Source organism: Mesoplodon densirostris, chromosome 12 (genome assembly GCF_025265405.1).
Source record: "Mesoplodon densirostris isolate mMesDen1 chromosome 12, mMesDen1 primary haplotype, whole genome shotgun sequence".
Lineage (NCBI taxonomy): Eukaryota > Metazoa > Chordata > Mammalia > Artiodactyla > Ziphiidae > Mesoplodon > Mesoplodon densirostris.
This window is the reverse complement of record NC_082672.1, coordinates 27,184,204-27,204,895: the sequence shown is the minus strand read 5'-3', so window position 1 is coordinate 27,204,895 and position 20,692 is coordinate 27,184,204. Positions and strand designations below refer to the sequence as shown.

Below are 20,692 nucleotides of genomic sequence, written 5' to 3'. Positions count from 1 at the left end.
TGAAAGTAGAGAGTCATTTTAAAAGTATCATGCAGGGCTTTCCTGGTGGCGCAGTGGTTGAGAGTCCGCCGGCCGATGCAGGAGACACAGGTTCATGCCCCAGTCCGGGAAGATCCCACATGTCGCGGAGCAGCTGGGCCCGTGAGCCATGGCCGCTGAGCCTGCGTGTCCGGAGCCTGTGCCCCACAACAGGAGAGGCCACAACAGTGAGAGGCCCGCCTACCGCAAAAAAAACCCACAAAAAACAAAAAACATGCATATAATGAAAGATGCCTTTTAACCAAACCAAAAAGGCAAATTTACTGAGTGACATTTGTGAAAAGCACTATGCCAAGCACTTAAAAATAGTTAATGTTTTATGCTCATAATGTTTTATGAGATGCTTATACTAAAGTATTAGTTTTATAGCATTAAATTAAAAATTAAAAATATATGTTACTGCTTATTGTCTTTGTCTAAAGTTTAGGCTTAAATGCAAAATCTGCATCCTACCTATGGCTCTGAGTCAGAGCTGTATGGAAAGGTGCACTCAGGGAACTGACGCCCCTCCTCAGCCCTACCACCTTGGTCGTACATCATGCCACCTCCTGTGGGTAACAGATCTCCTTAATTGTTCTCTAGGGAGCAAATTCTGCCTTTCCTGGATTTGTTCTATAGGAAGCTGAATAAATAGCTACAGGTAGTAGGAGCACATCTTCTGAAAGGGGAGGCTGGTGATACCTATAGCCACACGCTTAGATCTCAGGTATATCATGCTCTCCAGACATGCTGGGGATGGGCTTCGAGCTGATCAATGAGGAGCTATATAATAGCCAATAAATGATAAATGTACATGCAAATGTACAAGAAATGCCTCATGTCTGCTCCAAAGACAATGGGAGAGAAGCTGGAAAAGAGGACAAGCTTGTTTGATGGAAAGAACATTTGAGAAGACAAATCCTGCTTTAGCTGCAGTAGAGCAGCCAGATGTAGACTGAGGTCTTCACTATTCACATACAGTATGTTTAAAACCAGGTGTTGTCATGTGAAGTTGAAGCAAGATTTGGAAATGATTTAGCCTTGATATGAATTTGGCCAGTACAGTCAGGGCCTACCTTTGAGGATTATGGATTTGTGAAGCAGAAAAGACATATCCTGTTAAGTCAAAAATTGCTAAGTGGAAAAGAGAACCTGTAGTATGCTAGGTTTCGTGTAAGAAAGAAGGGGAATATGAGAAAACACACACATATCTGTTCACTGGTGCAAAAGAAATACAGGAAGGATAAACCAGTAACTAAGGAGACTGGTTACCTACGGGGGTGACATGGAATAAGAATAGGAACCAGATTGTAAGGATGATGAGGGGGCAAACCCTCTCCAAGTGTACCATTTGGTACCTCTCTGACTCTTAAACCACAGTAATGTCTCACATACCCTTCAAATACCCCCAAATCAACAAACAAAACCAACTAGCATGTGGGAAACCCCAACGGAAATACAAACAGTAACAAATGAACCTAACCTGATTACAAATAGACAATATAACCACAGTAAAGAAGGTGAAAGAAAACTGGTCTAATCTAAGTAACTTTGGTCAACAGTATCTTGACCGGGTATTATAAAGCTAAAGACAAAAGAACTGTATAGAGATGCTATAATCTAGTTAGTAAATGTCCTTCTCATAGGAGCATGGGTTAATACTTCTGAAACTCTAAACTAGAGAAATGAAGAAATAAGTAAATCTATCATAGATAATGATATCAGGTTTCTCACTGTTGGAGAAAGAAGCTACAAATAAAGAAAGGAAAGACAATGAACTCTGTGCTCTTGGAATCAGAGGTATCAGTGTAAGCTTATCGTCTTTTGTATACATAGACACATACATATAGATACAGAAATACAGATGTGTGTGGATGCCTGGGTTAGTATACATATTTATAACTTCCATCTCTGTCCACTAAGAGAGCCTAGAAACAACATTCCAGTAGCAATGAGTATGCCTGGCAACTAGATTTTGGTTTCTAGATCCTATTCTCCAGTAGAAGGAGCTAGAGCTCCTTGGGGAAGTAGCTGATTCAGCCCTGGGGAAGGGAAAATACAAGATGAACCTGAAACATTTTATGTTGCTAGAAAGCAATGAAATGCTTAAAAAGAATGGGGCTTGTTGAAAGGACATGGGAGCCAAACTAAAAGAGCTTTTAATGGCCAAAGCTGAAACAATTTGAGCAGCAAAATTAATAATAATAGTATTGGATTATAACGCAAAGAATAAAGTAAATATTTATGAGTCCATATTGATATATTTAAGCAATTGAATAAATAAATAAATGGGGGAGAAGTAACTGCTCTTCTTTGCATTAGAATTCCAATTTAATAAATAGAGAAGGAAAAAATGAAATTAAAAAAAAACCATTAGGCATCATAGTTGTTGCATTCAGTACCCACTGATGAATACTAAAGTTAGTGGGTGTAAGTTTGAGGAGAAACAGGATATTTGCATGATCTCAAAGTATCTTCCCACAATGTATTTATTAATCAGAAAGCGAAAATAGTAACTATACAGTGAAAAACCCTGCAGACACCACCTAAACCAAATGATCAAGGTTAACATCGCCAGGAAGAAGACATATTGACACCATAAACCCTTTGATACGATGCGCTGGGAAAGACAACATAATCTCTGTGGTATTATTGCCCAAAAGGAATAACCTCACTCTAATCAAGAGGAAACTTCAAATGAACCCACATTGAGGGGCAGCCTGAGGAAGAGGTGACAAGAACTCTTCAAAAATATCAAGGACACGAGAGCAGAGAATCTGAGGAACTGTCATAGATTGGAAGAGAGGAAGGAGACACAGCAACTAAGTGTAATGAGGATCCTGGATTGATCTTGGAACAGAAACGGGGAATTAGTGGGAAAAAGAGTGAAATTGGAACAAAGTCTATAGTTTAGTGAATAGTGTCGATACTATACCAATGTTAATTTCCTCATTCTGAACACTGTACCATAGTTACGTAACATGTTAAAATTAAGAGAAACCGGGTGAGGGGTTTATGAGAGCTCTATTATTTCTATAGCTTTTCTGTTAGTCTCAAAATAGTTCAAAACTAAAAACTAAAAAGAAGAAAATAATGAAGAAAATTTAATTAGTTCACTGGAATCATTTGTGTGTGTTTGAAAAATATCTTGAAATAATTTCTCAGTGAAATACCTGATGCTGTTGTGTTTATATCAAAGAAGAGACACTTCAACAAATACCCTCATTCTGTTAATTATAGTATATTAGTTCTAATAAGCAGAGATGCTGTAATAGACTGCATTCAAAAGCTCCGAACCTAGAGTTTGGCTCATTTGTTCATAGGCATAATAAACAATATTTTTTCCCTCTTTGGGGATTTTGGGAAGCTCTCCTTGAAGGACACACATTGGAGGAGAGATGCTAAGTCTGAATAGGAGTTAGCTGGGGACAGAGTGGACAGGAAGATTCCAGCACAAGAAACTGCAAGTATGAAGTCCTGAGACGGAAAACGGTTTGGTTTGCTCTAGGAACTGGAAAAAGGCCGGCATAGCAGGAATTAAGTGATGTGAGGCAAGGCTGGAGAGACAGGCAGGAGTGAGCCATATAAGACCACATAGGAGAATTCAGATGGAAGCCTCTAAAGGGCTTGAGGAGAGGAGATACATGACCTTGGAAAGTCATCTCGGTTCTTTATCTTCACTGAGGAATAAGACATGGGATTGGGCCAGCAGGGCAGGGTTTGATAAACCACAGTGATAAACTTCCTGGTGAAACTTCTGTCCCTAGAGACATAAGAGAGTGAAGGTCCAGATGTGTATCCCTCCTGCCTTGAGGGAGTGGCACAGACGTTCTGAATTCCTTTACAAGTTTACCTGAAATGAACTACGAAGAACTTTCCTAAAATGTTGATGCCACACTGAATTTTTTTTCTTTCTTTTTGGATGTTTGGTATTGTACAGCCTGATCCAATCACAGAGTTGTGTGACTTCGAACTTTTGTGCTAAAATTTCGAAAAATTAAAGAATTCGCCTACTGGAGAATGGTAATGTCATATAACTATCAGAAGGTTCACATTGCTCAGCCGATACGGTGGCGGATCCATCAAGGTAGAATAGCTCTCTCTTAAGAGTCAGGTATGGTATCCATGTAACCACATATGCCTTCTCACCTGGTTTTCCCAGCAGTCCTCAGGGTGTCTGGAGGCCCAGAAGAGGACAGGAACTCTTTAAGAAGAGCTAAGAAACTACCTGCGTCTCGTGGGTCAGAAAAGAGTTTCTTCTGTTTTGTTTTTTCCCCAATTTTGCTTTGAAGCCAAGAATATTATTACCTTCTAATGTCAGCCTCCCAACCCAATTAAGGAGCAAGCTTTATTTCTTTGATTAGAAATAGAAACAACTAAATTCATATCTGTTAGTTGAGGTTCTGTATCTGGATAGGTCAGGAGCAGACCTTCCCATTCAGCTCACCTAAGAATATTTATCACAAGACAAAAGAACTACAATTTCTGGTAACTTTAGGATTTAGAAGAGAAACTTTTTGTGTATAATGTCTGTTGTCCAAAAATCTCTCCAAGATCTACATGCACACAATTCTTACCTTTGTAACTATATTGAACTTTAGTAACTTTTTCTTTGACTACTAAGGACACTGAAGTTTCATGAACAACTTCCTTCCTGCATTCACTGTCATTGTTCAGCTCTGGGTTAAAAACATGGAAGCCTGGATCAAATCTGTACCAAATCTGTACAGTATTCTGGGAAGTTGTGTTGCTTTAACTTTAAAAAAAAAAAAAGGAGGGTCCTAGATATCTTGCTTTAAAAAAATTTCTTTTTCTCATACACCAGAAATGCAGAAGGAAAAAAAATATCAGGTTAATGAATCATTCTGGTTTACTGGATTCCAGATGGTAGAGAGTTAAAACTTAAAACCAAAAAGCCTTGAGTTACCTATGTCATGGATCAGGTTCAAAGTTTTGTTACTTGCAAAAAAATCAAAGAGCACATATATGTACAAGATCAAAACTGCAAAGGAAAAAAATGACGTGCCCAGAAAGATCTTACTTTAGAAACGCTGCACTTTCTAACCCCGGTTCCCTCAAAGCCCACTCTTTCAGGAAGTTTGATTTTTAAAGCGCAGACATCGCCTCCTTCCCTGGGGTGCTCTGTTGAAAGGGGCCAGGTCGGTGCGGCCACGGCGTGGGTGGCGGGAGCCTGCGACGTGCCGGCGAGTGCAATGCGAAAGGTCACTGTCACCGACCGTAAGTTACCAGCTGTGGGGACCGCTCGGAGCGACCACCGTCAACCTTCCTCTACCTCGCCCGCAACTCCCGCAACGAAAAGTGTGGAACGCGGAGCGCGCGAACTTGACCCTGAAGCCGGCCCGCGCGAGGCAGCTGCGAGTTTCTCCCTGGGACTCCGGGGCACCCGGCGCTGACCCGCGCTCCTCCCGCTCTGCGCGCTTGAAAGCGAAACCCGGGGGCTGGAGGGCCGAAACCAGCCGGAGCTGGGCGGTCGTCGCGGCCCCGGCGCGACACTCCTACCTGCACGTCCCGTCGGCGCGGCCACCAGCAGCAGTAGCAGCGGCAGGGCCGGGAGGCCGGGTGCCGGGGCCCCTATGGCAGCCGCCTTCGCTGGGGGTCGGGGGGCGCACATGGGCGGCGGGGCCGGGTCACATCTCCGCGGGCGGCCGGTAGCGTCCGACGCCCCCTCGGTCCGCGGGCGGTGGGAGCGCGGCCTCCCCTCGGCGCCCCGGGCCCCAGCTCCCACTGCGCGCCGCGCTCGGGTCGGCGGGGCGGCCGGGGAGGCGGAGTCGCGTCCCGCCGCAGCCCGGGCCAGACGCCAGGGAGAGAGAAGGGCCCGCGACTTCTAGTCCCAGCCACTCTGGCTCGCAGCACTGACAATCCGAGACTCTCCACCGCCGCGACCAACGAAATTACTACTGCAGGGAAAACCTCCCTCCAGTAAAGAGAGAGCGTGAGCCACGCACACTGAAGAGTGATTCTGGTCTTCGGGCCTGATGGTCATTTCTGTAAAACTTTTGAAATGTCCGAGTTCAGTGCCGGAAGAAAAATGAAACGGATATTTATTTCTCCACACACTGTCAGTCACTCTACCATCCATTGTATTTGATTCCATTTAATCCTTGTCATCTGCAATCAGGCATTGTCCCATTTTGCAGATGAGGAAAGGGACACTCAGAAAGTTGGGGCGTCGTCCTGAAGTCCCACAAGCCTGTGAGTAGTGACGCCCGTATTTCCACACAGGTTTGATTCTAGGTCCCATGCTCTTCATAATGGGAGGGCGGGGCTGAAATTAAGAAATGTGCTGAAGAGTCACAGATACAGAAAACAAATTTATGATTCGCAAAGGGGAAAGGGAGTAGGGGAAGGATAAATTAGGAGTTTGGGATTAGCAGATACAAACTACTGTATATAAACTAGATAAACAACAAGGTCCTACTGTATAGCACAGGGAACTATATTCAATATCTTGTAATAACCTATAATGGAAAATAATCTGAAAAAATATATAACTGAATCACTTTGCTGTACATCTGAAACTAACACAATATTGTAAATCAACTACATTTCAATTAAAAAAATATATTAGTTTAGCACCATTATTACCATTTCAATTCTAGTGGGTTAAATATGATGCATATTTGCCATAGAAGTACCTTGAGCCTATCATTTTTTGATATCTAAATCTTAAGACTTGTGTGCGTTTCAGTTCCAGTGTGAATTGTTCATGGCCCTAAAGGGGCTAAGACAGACACACATAGAGCCCTCCTTTCCTTTCTCCTTCTTCTTCTTTTTTTTAAATTCTATTGAAGTATAGCTGATTAACAATGTTGTGTTAATTTCTGCTGTATAACAAAGTGATTCAATTACAGGTATACTTGTTCATGTTCTTTCCCATTATGGTTTATCACAGGATATTGATTATAGTTCCCTGTGCTATACAGTTTCTTGACCCTTCTTAACTTGAGCAGGAACTGTTCGTTTCCTCTCACTAGGAAGCAGAAATGGGCGGTGGGTACCTGGGACGCGGAGTCCTTCCCCTTCTTAAGTGGGCACCCTTTGTTTGTGAGCCAGGAGTCTTCTGTATGCCTCTCCCTCCACTCCCCCTCATCTTCCCCTGTGCACTTGTCAGACTGCAAGTCAGAATTTCATGGTCTCATACCTGTGAGCACACTCAGCATTCTGTCCTCAGGTTGCCTATGGTTTTTGTAGGGTGAGTGTGACCTGAGAAATTGCTAGGCGTTCGCTGATGTTTCCCGTGCATTAAATTAAAGAGGGCAGTCATGACTTTTGTTTTTACCTGTGACCTGGAACTCACTTTAGGGTGTTTCCTTTGTCCCTTTCAATCCTACCCTCGTCCCATGTTGTGAACTTCAGGAAGAGACAGTCTGAGTCCCTCCCAGTCTAAACCTTTCAGGTCGAAATAAATCCTAGTATATTCTTCCACAGATTTTTGAAATGACTCAACACATTCAAATTGATGTTTTCTTCTACTCATAAAGATTACAACCCTTCTTGCCATGACTTATCACGCTGGGGTCTTAATTTTGTGGTGCCTGACATATGGGTTTTTGGGCTTTCTGATCAGAACGGCCATAAACCAATACCTCCCACCACAACCCCAACATTAATACCACAAACAGACGATATAAACTTTCCCTGTTCCTGTTTAACTCCCGTTTAAATAGTTTCCAGGGATAATACATCGTCACCATCATCATCATCTTCATCGCCATCACTTGAAGTTACTGCATCCTTTTTTTTTCTATTTCTCAGACAAGTGGCTTTATTTCCAGGTTTTTTTTTTTAATTGGGGTATAGTTGTTTTACAATGTTGTCTTAGTTCCTAATGTACAGTGAAGTAGAGTTCCCTGTGCTATACAGCAGGTTCTCATTAGTTATCTATTTTATACGTATTACTGTATATATGTCAATCCCAGTCTCCCAGTTCATCCCACCTGTGCCCCACTTTCCCCCCTTGGTGTCCATACGTCTGTGTCTCTATTTCTGCCTTGCAAACCAGTTCATCTGTACCATATTTCTAGATTCCACATATATATGTTGATACATGATATTTGTTTTTCTCTTTCTGACTTCCTTCACTCTGTATGACAGTCTCGAGGTCCATCCACGTCTCTACAAATGACCCAATTTCATTCCTTTTTATGGCTGAGTAATTCCATTGTATATATGTACCACATCTTCTTTATCTATTCATCTGTTGATGGACATTTAGGTTGCTTCCATGACCTGGCTATTGTAAATAGTGTTGCAATGAACGTTGGGGTGCATGTGTCTTTTTGAATTATGGCTTTCTCTGGATATATACCCAGTAGTGGGATTGCTGGATCATATGGTAATTCTATTTTTAGTTTTTTAAGGAACTTCCAAACTGTTCTCCATAGTGGCTGCACCAATTTACATTCCCACAAACAGTGAAAGAAGGTTCTTTTCTCCACACCCCCTCCAGCATTTGTTGTTTGTAGATTTTCTGATGATGCCTATTCTAACTAGTGTGAGGTGATACCTCATTGTAGTTTTGATTTGCATTTCTCTAATAATTAGTGATGTTGAGCAGCTTTTCATGTGCTTCTTGGCCATCTGTATGTCTTCTTTGGAGAAATATCTATTCAGGTCTTCTGCCCATTTTTGGGTTGGGTTGTTTGTTTTTTTGATATTGAGGTGCATGAGCTGTGTATATATTTTGGAGATTAATTCTTTGTCTGTTGATCCTTTTGCAAATATTTTCTCCCATTCTGAGGGTTGTTTTTTTGTCTTGTTTATAGTTTCTTTTGCTGTGCAAAAGCTTTTATGTTTCATTAGGTCCCATTTGTTTATTTTTGTTTTTATTTTCATTACTCTAGGAGGTGGGTCAAAAAAGGTCTTGCTGTGAATTATGGCAAAGAGTGTTCTTGCTATGTTTTCCTCTAAAAGTTTTATGGTGTCTGGTCTTACATTTAGGTCTTTAATCCATTTTGAGTTTATTTTTGTGTATGGTGTTAGGAAGTTCTAATTTCATTCTTTTACATGTAGCTGTCCAGTTTTCCCAGCACCACTTTTGGAGGAGACTCTCTATTCTACATTGTATACCCTTGCCTCCTTTGTCATAAATTAGTTGACCATAGGTGCGTGGGTTTAACTCTGGGCTTTCTATCCTGTTCCATTGATTTATATTTCTGTTTTTGTGCAAGTGCCGTATTGTCTTGATTGCTGTAGCTTTGTAGTATAGTCTGAAGACAGGGAGTCTGATTCTTCCAGTTCCATTTTTTCCCCTCAAGATTGCTTTGGCAGTTCGGGGTCTTTTGTGTCTCCATACAAATTTTAAGATTTTTTTGTTCTAGTTGTGTAAAAAATGCCATTGGTAATTTGATAGGGATTGCAATGAATCTGTGGATTGCTTTGGGTAGTATAGTATCCAATCCATGAACATGGTATATCTCTCCATCTGCTTGTGTCATCTTTGATTTCTTTCATCAGTGTCTTATAGTTTTCTGAGTACAGGTCTTTTGTCTCCTTAGGTAGGTTTATTCCTAGATATTTTATTCTTTTTGTTACAATGGTGAATGGGATTGTTTCCTTAATTTCTGTTTCTGATGTTTCATTGTTAGTGTATAGGAATGGAAGAGATTTCTGTGCATTAATTTTGTATTCTGCAACTTTACCAAATTCATTGATTAGCTCTAGTAGTTTTCTGGTGGCATCTTTAGGATTTTCTATGTATAGTATCATGTCATCTGCAAACAGTGACTGACAGTTTTACTTCTTTTCCAATTTGGATTCCTTTTATTTCTTTTTCATCTCTGATTCCTGTGGCTAAAACTTCCAAAGCTATGTTGAATAATAGGGGCAAGAGTGGATATCCTTGTCTTGTTCCTGATCTTAGAGGAAATGCTTTCAGTTTTTCACCATTGAGAATGATGTTTGCTGTGGGTTTGTCATATATGGCCTCTATTATGTTGAGGTAGGTTCCCTCTATGCCCACTTTCTGGAGAGTTTTTATCATAAATGGGTGTTGAACTTTGTCAAAAGCTTTCTCTGTATCTATTGAGATGATCATATGGTTTTTATTCTTCAGTTTGTTAATATGATTTATCACATTGATTGATTTGCATATATTGAAGAATCCTTGCATCCCTGGGATAAATCCCACTTGATCATGGTGTATGATCCTTTTAGTGTGCTGCTGGATTCTGTTTGCTAGTATTTTGTTGAGGATTTTTGCATCTATATTCCTCAGTGATATTGGTCTCTAATTTTCTTTTTTTGTAGTATCTTTGTCTGGTTTTTGTATCAGGGTGATGGTGACCTCATAGAATGAGTTTGGGAGTGTTCCTTCCTATACAATGTTTTGGAATGTTTGAGAAGGATGGGCGTTAGCTCGTCTCTAAATGTTTGATAGAATTCACCTGTGAAGCCATCTGGTCCTGGACTTTGGTTTGTTAGAAGATTTTTAATCACAGTTTCAATTTCATTATTTGTGATTGGTCTGTTCATATTTTCTATTTCTTCCTGGTTCAGTCTTGGAATGTTATACCTTTCTAAGAATTTGTCCATTTCTTCCAGGTTGTCCATTTTATTGGCATATAGTTGCTTGTAATAGTCTCTTATGATGCTTTGTATTTCTGTGGTGTCCACTGTAACTTCTCCTTTTTCATTTCTTTTTTTTTTTTTGATTTGAGTCCTTTCCCTCTTTTTCTTGATGAGTCTGGCTAAAGGTTTATCAATGTTGTTTATCTTCTCAAAAACCAGCTTTTAGTTTTAATTTAAGCCAGGTACCACACTAAGAATTTAACATTTACTACCTTCTTTAGTCCTTACAACAAGTCTATGAGTCCGTCATTTTACCCTCAGTTACAAAAGGAGCAAACAGGCTTGGACAGGTGGTTCACTTAACAAGGGACAGAACTAGGATCTGAATTCTAGTTAATGTAATTCCAAAGTCTGTACTTTTAATGACTTCCTTGTATGCCTCTTATACCTAAGAAAATGGGGGGAGACCTTCAAGTTGGCAGAGGAGTAAGACGTGGAGATCACCTTCCTCCCCACAAATACATCAGAAATACATCTACATGTGGAACAACTCCTACAGAACACCTACTGAATGCTGGCAGAAGACCTCAGACTTCCCCAAAAGCAAGAAACTCCCCCACGTACCTGGGTAGGGCAAAAGAAAAAACAGAGAAAAAAGAATAGGGACGGAACCTCCACCTCTGGGAGGGAGCTGTGAAGGAGACAAAGTTTCCACACACTAGGAAGCCCCTTCACTGGTGGAGATGGGGGGGTGGCGAAGGGGGAATCTTCGGAGCCACAGAGGAGAATGAAGCAACAGGGGTGCAGAGAGCAAAGCAGAGAGATTCCTGCACAGAGGATTGGTGCCTATCAGCACTCACCAGCCTGAGAGGCTTCTCTGCTCACCCGCCGGGGCCAGGGAGGCTGGGAGCTGAGGCTTGGCCTTTGGAGGTCAGATCCCAGGGAGAGGAATGGGTTTGGCTGCGTGAACACAGCCTGAAGGGGGTTAGTGCACCACAGCTAGCTGGGAGGGAGTCCAGGAAAAAGTCTGGACCTGCCTAAGAGGCAAGAGAGCATTGTTTCAGGGTGTGCGAGAAGAGGGGATTCAGAGCACTGCTTAAACGAGCTCCAGAGATGGGTGTGAGCTGCAGCAATCAGTGCAGACACCAGAGACAGGCATGAAATTCTAAGTCTGCTGCAGCCACCAAGAAGCCTGTGTGCAAGCACAGGTCACTATCCACACCTCCCCTCCCGGGAGCCTGTGCAGCCTGCAAACTGCCAGGGTCTTGTGATCCAGGGACAACATCTCTGGAAGAACACATGGTGCAGCTCATGCTGTTGCAACATCATGTTGGCCTCTGCCACCGCAGACTTGCCCCACATACCCTACCCCACCCTCCCCCTGGCCTGAATGAACCAGAGCCCCCTAATAAGCTGCTCCTTTAACCCCATCCTGTCTGGGAGGAAACAGATGCCCTCAGGTGACCTACACGCAGAGGTGGGGCCAAACCCAAAGCTGAACCCGGGGAGCTGTGTGAACAAATAAGAGAGAGGGAAATCTCTCCCAGCAGCCTCAGGAGCAGTGGATTAAATCTCCACAATCAACTTGATGTACCCTGCATCTGTGGAATACCTGAATAGACAACGAATCATCCCAAAATTGAGGCAGTGGACTTTAGGAGCAATTGTAGACTTGGGGTTTGCTTTCTGCATCTAATTTGTTTCTGGTTTTATGTTTATCTTAGTTTAGTATTTAGAGTTTATTATCATCATAGATTTGTTTATTGATTCAGTTGCTCTCTTCCTCCTTTATATATATATATATATATTTTTTTCTTTTCCTCTTTTTGTGAGTGTGTATGTGTATGCATCTTTGAGTGATTTTTGTCTGTATAGCTTTGCTTTAACCATTTGTCCTAAGGTTCCATCTGTCTGCTTTTGTTTTTGTTTTTTTTTGAACAGCTTTTAGCTTTTGTTAGCATTGGTGGATTTGTTTTTTGGTTTGGTTGCTCTCTTCTTTCTTTCTTTCTTTTTTTTTCTTTTTTTATTACTTTTAAATTTTTATTTCAAAAAATTTCTTTTCTTTCTTTCTTTCTTCCTTTTTTTCTCCCTTTTCTTCTGAGCCATGTGGCTGACGGGGCCTTGGTGTTCCAACCGGGTGTCAGGCCTGTGTCTCTGAGGTGGGAGAGCCGAGTTAAGGACATTGGTCCACCAGAGACCTCCTGGCTCCATGTAATATCAAATGGCAAAAGCTCTCCCAGAGATCTCCATCTCAACGCTAAGACCCAGCTCCACTCAACAACCAGCAAGCTACAGTGCTGGAGACCCTAAGCCAAACAACTAGCTGGACAGGAACACAACCCCAACTATTAGCAGAGAGGCTGCCTAAAATCATAATAAGGCCACAGACACCCCAAAGCACACCACTGGATGTGGTCCTTCCCACCAGAAAGAAAAGATACAGCCTCATCCACCAGAACACAGGCACTAATCCCCTCCACCAGGAAGCCCACACAACACACTGAGCCAACCTTAGCCACTGGGGGCAAACATCAATAAAACGGGAACTATGAACCTGCAACCTGTGAAAAGGAGACCCCAAACACAGTAAGTTAGCAAGATGAGAAGACAGAGGAACACACAGCAGATGAAGGAGCAAGGTAAAAACCCACCAGACCAAACAAAGGAAGAAGAAATAGGCAGTCTACCTGAAAAAGAATTCAGAGTAATGATAGTAAACATGACCCCAAATCTTGGAAATGGAATGGAGAAAATACAAGAAACGTTTAACAAGGACCTAGAAGAACTAAAGAGCAAGCAAACAATGATGAATGACACAATAAATGGAATTAGAAATTCTCTAGAAGGAATCAATAGCAGAATAACTGAGGCAGAAGAACAGATAAGTGACCTGGAAGATAAAATAGTGGAAATAACTACTGCAGAGCAGAATAAAGAAAAAAAAGAATGAAAAGAATCGAGGACAGTCTCAGAGACCTCTGGGACAACATTAAATTCATCAACATCGAATTATAGGGGTCCCAGAAGAAGAATAGAAAAAGAAAGGGACTGAGAAAATATTTGAAGAGATTATAGTTGAAAACTTCCCTAATATGGGAAACTAAATAATTAATCAAATCCAGAAAATACAGAGAGTCCCATACAGGATAAATCCAAGGAGAAACATGCCAGGACACATATTAATAAAACTATCAAAAATTAAATACAAAGAAAAATCTTAAAAGCAGCAAGGGAAAGACAACAAATAACATACAAGGGAATCCCCATAAGGTTAACAGTTGATGTTTCAGCAGAAAGTCTGCAAGCCAGAAGGGAGTGGAAGGACATATTTAAAGTGATAAAAGGGAAAACCCTACAACCAAGATTACTCTACTCAGCAAGGGTCTCATTCAGATTCAATGGAGAAATTAAAACCTTTACAGACGAGCAAAAGCTAAGAGAATTCAACACCACCAAACCAGCTTTACAAAAAATGCTAAAGGAATTTCTCTGGGCAGGACACACAAGAGAAGGAAAAGACCTACAATAACAAACCCAAAACAATTAAGAAAATGGTAATAGGAACATACATATCAATAATTACCTTAAATGTAAATGGATTTAATGCTCCAACCAAAAGACATAGACTGGCTGAGTGGATACAAAAAAAGACCCATATATATGCTGTCTACAGGAGACCCACTTCAGACCTAGGGACACATACAGACTGAAAGTGAGGGTATGGAAAAAGATATTCCATGCAAATGGAAATCAAAGCTGGAGTAACAATTCTCATATCAGACAAAATAGACTTTAAAATAAAGACTATGGGGCTTCCCTGGTGGCACAGTGGTTGGGAGTCCGCCTGCCCGTGCAGGGGACATGGGTTCGTGCCCCGGTCTGGGAAGATCCCACATGCCGCAGAGCAGCTGGGTCCATACCGCAAAAAATAAAATAAAATAAAGACTATGACAAGAGACGAAGAACGACACTACATAATAATCAAGGGATCAATCCAAGAAAAGATATAATAATTGTAAATATTTATGCACCCAACATAGTAGCACCTCAATATATAAGGCAAATGCTAACAGCCATAAAAGGGGAAATCGACAGTAACACAATCATAGTAGGGGATTTTAACACCCCACTTTCACCAATGGACAGGTCATCCAAAATGAAAATAAATAAGGAAACACAAGCTTTACATGATACATTAAACAAGATGGACCTAATTGATACTTATAAGACATTCCATCCAAAAACAACAGAATACACTTTCTTCTCAAGCACTCCTGGAATATTCTCCAGGATAGATCATATCTTGGGTCACAAATCAAGCCTTGGTAAATTTAAGAAAATTAAAATAGTATCAAGTGTCTTTTCCGACCACAACACTATGAGACTAGATATCAATTACAGGAAAAAATCTGTAAAAAATACAAACATATGGAGGCTAAACAATACACTACTTAATAACCAAGAGATCACTGAAGAAATCAAAGAGGAAATCAAAAAATACCGAGAAACAAATGACAAAGAAAACACGACGGCCCAAAATCTATGGGATGCAGCAAAAGCAGTTCTAAGAGGGAAGTTTAGAGCTATACAATCCTACCTAAAGAAACAAGAAACGTCTCAAATAAACAAACTAACCTTACACCTAAAGCAATTAGAGAAAGAAGAACAAAAAAACTGCAAAGTTAGCAGAAGGAAAGAAATAATAAAGATCAGATCAGAAATAAATGAAAAAGAAATGAAGGATATGATAGCAAAGATCAATAAAACTAAGAGCTGGTTCTTTGAGAAGATAAACAAAATTGATAAACCATTAGCCAGACACATCAAGAAAAAAAGGGAGATGACTCAAATCAATAGAATTAGAAATGAAAAAGGAGAAGTAACAACTGACACTGAAGAAATACAAAGGATCGTGAAATATTACTACAAGCAACCACATGAGAATAAAATGGACAACCTGGAAGAAATGGACAAATTCTTAGAAAAACACAACCTTCCGAGGCTGAACCAGGAAGAAATAGAAAATATAATCAGACCAATCACAAGCACTGAAATTGAGACTGTGATTATAAATCTTCCAACAAACAAAAGGCCAGGACCAGATGGCTTCACAAGTGAATTCTGTCAAACATTTAGAGAAGAGCTAACACCTAACCTTCTCAAACTCTTCCAAAATATAGCAGAGGGAGGAACATGCCCAAATTCATTCTACGAGGCCACCATCACCCTGATATCAAAACCAGACAAAGATGCCACAAAACAAGAAAACTACAGGCCGATATCACTGATGAACATAGATGCAAAAATCCTCAACAAAATACTAGCAAACAGAATCCAACAGCACCTTAAAAGATCACACACCATGATCAACTGGTGTTTACCCCAGGAATGCATGGATTCTTCAATATACTCAAATCAATCAATGTGATACACCATATTAACAAATTGAAGAGTAAAAACCATATGGTCATCTCAATAGATGCAGAAAAAGCTTTTGACAAAATTCAACATCCATTTCTGATAAAAACTCTCCAGAAAGTGGGCATAGAAGGAACATACCTCAACATAATAAAGGCTATATATGACAATCCCACAGCCGACATCGTTCTCAATGGTGAAAAACTGAAAAAATTTCCACTAAGATCAAAAACAAGACAAGATTGTCCACTGTCACCACTATTATTCAACATAGTTTTGGAAGTTTTAGCCACAGGAATCAGAGATGAAAAAGAAATAAAAGGAATCCAAATTGGAAAAGAAGTAAAACTGTCAGTCACTGTTTGCAGATGACATGATACTATACATAGAGAATCCTGAAGATGCTACCAGAAAACTACTAGAGCTGATCAATGACTTTGGTAATGTAGCAGGATACAAAATTAATGCACAGAAATCTCTTGAATTCCTATATGCTAATGATGAAAAATCTGAAAGAGAAATTATGGAAAAACTCCCATTTACCATTGCAACAAAAAGAATAAAATATCTAGGAATAAACCTACTTAAGGAGACAAAAGACCTGTATGCAGAAAACTTTAAGACACTGATGAAAGAAATTAAAGAGGATACAAACAGGTGGAGAGATATTCCATGTTCTTTGATTGGAAGAATCAATATTGTGAAAATGACTATACTACCCAAAGCAATCTACAGATTCAATGCAATCCCTATCAAACTACCAATGGCATTTTTCATAGAACTAGAACACAAAATTTCACAATTTGTGTGGAAACACAAAAGACCCAGAATAGCCAATGCAATTTTGAGAAAGAAAAATGGAGCTGGAGGAATCAGGCTCCTGGACTTCAGACTATACTACAAAGCTACAGTAATCAAGACAGTATCGTAATGGCACAAAAACAGAAATAGAGATCAATGAAACAGGATAGAAAGCCCAGAGATAAACCCACACACATCTGGTCAACCTATCTTTGGCAAAGGAGGCAAGAATATACAATGGAGAAAAGGCAGCCCCTTCAATAAGTGGTGCTGGGAAAACTGGACAGCTACGTGTAAAAGAATGAAAGTAGAACACTCCCTAACACCGTACACAAAAATAAACTCAAAATGGATTAAAGACCTAAATGTAAGGCCAGACACTATAAAACTCTTAGTGGAAAACGTAGGCAGAACACTCTATGACATAAATCACAGCAAGATCCTTTTGGACCCACCTCCTAGAGGAATGGAAATAAAAACAAAAATAAACAAATGGGACCTAATGAAACTTAAAAGCTTTTGCACAGCAAAGGAAACCATAAACAAGATGAAAAGACAACCCTCAGAATGGGGGAAAATACTTGCAAATGAAGCAACTGACAAAGGATTAATCTCCAAAATATACAAGCAACTCATGCAGCTCAATATCAAAAAAACAAGCAACCCAATCCAAAACTGGGCAGAAGACCTAAATAGACATTTCTCCAAAGAAGATATACAGATTGTTAACAAACACATGAAAAGATGTTCATCATCACTAAACATTAGAGAAATGCAAATCAAAACTACAATTAGGTATCACCTCACACTGGTCAGAATGGCCATCATCAAAAAATCTACAAACAGTAAATGCTGGAGAGGGTGTGGAGAAAAGGAAACCCTCTTGCACTGTTGGTGGCAATGTAAATTGATACTGCCACTATGGAGACCTAATGGTGATTCCTTCAAAAACTAAAAATAGAGCTACCGGGCTTCCCTGGTGGCGCAGTGGTTGGGAGTCCACCTGCCGATGCAGGGGACACGGGTTCGTGCCCCGGTCTGGGAGGATCCCTCATGCTGCAGAGCGGCTGGGCCCGTGGGCCTTGGCTGCTGGGCCTGCGCGTCCGGAACCTGTGCTCCACAATGGGAGAGGCCGCGGCGGTGAGAGGCCCGCGTACCGCAAAATAAATAAATAAATAAATAAAATAAAAATAAAAATAGAGCTACCATACGACCCAGCAATCCCACTCCTGGGCATATACCCTGAGAAAACCATAATTCAAAAAGAGTCATGGGGCTTCCCTGGTGGCACAGTGGTTGAGAGTCCGCCTGCCGATGCAGGGGACACGGGTTTGTGCCCCGGTCTGGGAAGAGCCCACATGCCATGGAGCAGCTGGGCCCGTGAGCCATGGCCGCTGAGCCTGCACGTCCGGAGCCTGTGCTCTGCAACGGGAGAGGCCGCAACAGTCAGAAGCCCGAGTACCGCAAAAAGAAAAAAAAAGAGTCATGTACCACAATGTTCATTGCAGCTCTACTTACAATAGCCAGAACATGGAAGCAACCTAAGTGTCCATCAACAGATGAATGGATAAAGAAAATGTGGCACATATATACAATGGAATATTACTCAGCCATAAAAAGAAATGAAATTGAGTTATTTGTAGTTAGGTGGATGGACCTAGAGTCTGTCATACAGACTGAAGTAAGTCTGAAAGAGAAAAACATGTACCGTATGCTAACATATATATATGGAATCTAAAAAAAAATAAATAAAGGTTCTGAAGAACCTAGGGGCACGACAGGAATAAAGACACAGATGTAGAGAGTGGACTTGAGGACACGGGGAGGGGGAAGGGTAAGCTGGGACGAAGTGAGAGAGTGACATGGACATACATACACTACCAAATGTAAAACAGTTAGCTAGTGGGAAGCAGCTGCATAGCACCGGGAGATCAGCTCAGTGCTTTGTGACCACCTAGAGGGGTGGGATAGGGAGGGTGGGAGGCAGACACAAGAGGGAAGAGTTATGGGGACATATGTATATGTATAGCTGATTCACTTTGTTATAAAGCAGAAACTAACACACCATTGTAAAGCAATTAAACTCCAATAAAGATGTTAAATAAAATAAAATAAAACCATATGTGGTAAAGGACTGTTTCCCTCCCCCCAGCAAAAAAAAAAGAAAAGAAAAGAAAATGAAGACAATACATTTGAGGGGTGAACTGTAAAATCACACACATATTAAGATGTATACTTATTAATTTATGAAAATTCAGCATGGGTGTGATTTCCTTAGTGTAAGTTACTCTGTAAGAGAGAAGAGATGTCCATTCTTGGATACTCAGCTGTAGACAGGGCAGGCTCAGAATGTACTAAGGTGATTGCTCCAGAAGTAAACCTGAAGATTAGAGGACAGGTGGCAGTTAGAGGGAGAGAGCTGGCAAGATAAAGTTCTCTGAAAAGGATTGGGGGTGGGGACAAATTCGAGAAAAGGAGAGTTCTGGGGAAATAATAAGCGTCTGGTACTTAGAGGATTTCTATGAGCCTTTTAGTCTACTCTGCCATTCTCTGTGGCTATTTGGGGCCACTAACAATTTTTGTCATGCTCTCTGCTTAAATCAAATTATATCCAATATTTAAAATCCTATGGCATCCTATCTCATCAAATCTTCCTCCAACTCTTCAGTTTTTATTTTGAGAAGTGGTTCATGCATTTAAAAAATTTTGTAATTATGAAGCCTAATATGTATACAGAAAAATGCACAAAGGTAGTTGTTACAACTCAATGAGTTATCACGAAGTGAAAGCATTGGTAAGCGTCACTCAGGTCAAGAAATAGGACAATTCTAACCTGACAGAGTCACCTCTCCTACTCTTTCTCTTCTCCCCCAAATCACTCAGGGTGTATTCCATTGTGTTTGGCTTGTCTCACTCAGCATTAGGCTATGAGAGTTATCCATGTTGTTGCCTGTAGCTGTTGTGCCATGCTGTGAAGTTATTCATTGGATAACTATGCCACAATGTATTTATTCATTCTATTTTTGATGACATTTAAATTGTTTCTGGTTTGAAGCTATTAAAAGTGCTGCTTTGAACATCCTTGTATGTGTCTCTTGCTTATGTGCACATATTCCTGCCAGATACACACCCAGAAGTGTAATTGCTGGATCATAAGACATACCTAATTTCAACCTCAGTAACTTAAATAATGCCAAACCTGATTTCTGAAGTAGTTGTAACAATTTACACCCCTATCAGCTGTAATGAGAGTTCTTTTTCCACATTCTTGCTAATATTTGGTATTTTCAGGCTTTATAATTGTAGCCATTTTAGAAGATATGTAGAATTATCTCATTGTGGTTTTCATTTGCATTTTTCTGATGATTAATGATGTTAAGAACATTTTCGTAAGTTATTAGCCATTTGGATAATGGATAATTTATCAGCCATTTGGATAATACATAATTAGCTCTTGTATCATGGATCTGCTCAAGTTCTTGCCTATTTTTTCTATATGATTGTGTCTTTTAATTTTATTTTTAATTGGTTTGAAGGAATTTGTTACATCTTCTGAATATGAGGCCTTTCCCAGTTATATATGTTGCAAATATTTTCCTTCCTGTTATGGCTTGTCTTTTCAGTCTCTTAAGAGAGTAATAAAAGAAGTTCTTAAATGTAATCAAGTCTAATTTACCAATTATTTTTTTTATGGTCATTGCTTTTTTGTGTCCTGTTTAAAAAATGTTATCCTAGCCTAAGGTCATGAAGATATTCTTCTAAGTTATCTCCTGAAAGCTTTATTGTTTTATTTTTCACATTTCAACTAATGATCCACCTGGAATTGATTTTATATATGATGTAAAGTAAGGGTTCAAGTTTCATTTTTATTTTTATCTTTTTTTGTGGTACGCGGGCCTCTCACTGTTGTGGCCTCTCCCGTTGT

At 40.4% G+C, this 20,692-nt stretch overlaps 1 protein-coding gene across 2 annotated transcripts in view; it reads right to left on the bottom strand.

Moving 5' to 3' along the window:
* IL20RA (interleukin 20 receptor subunit alpha) overlaps positions 1 to 5,808 on the bottom strand; it is a 44,185-nt gene extending 38,377 nt beyond the window's left edge. For both annotated transcript variants that reach the window (XM_060115185.1, XM_060115186.1), the window contains exon 1: positions 5,539 to 5,808. In XM_060115185.1, coding sequence (XP_059971168.1) covers positions 5,539 to 5,650 — 112 coding nt within the window. In that variant the 5' untranslated portion in view covers positions 5,651 to 5,808. The remainder of the gene's footprint in view (positions 1 to 5,538) is intronic.
* Between the last annotated feature and the right edge of the window lie 14,884 nt (positions 5,809 to 20,692).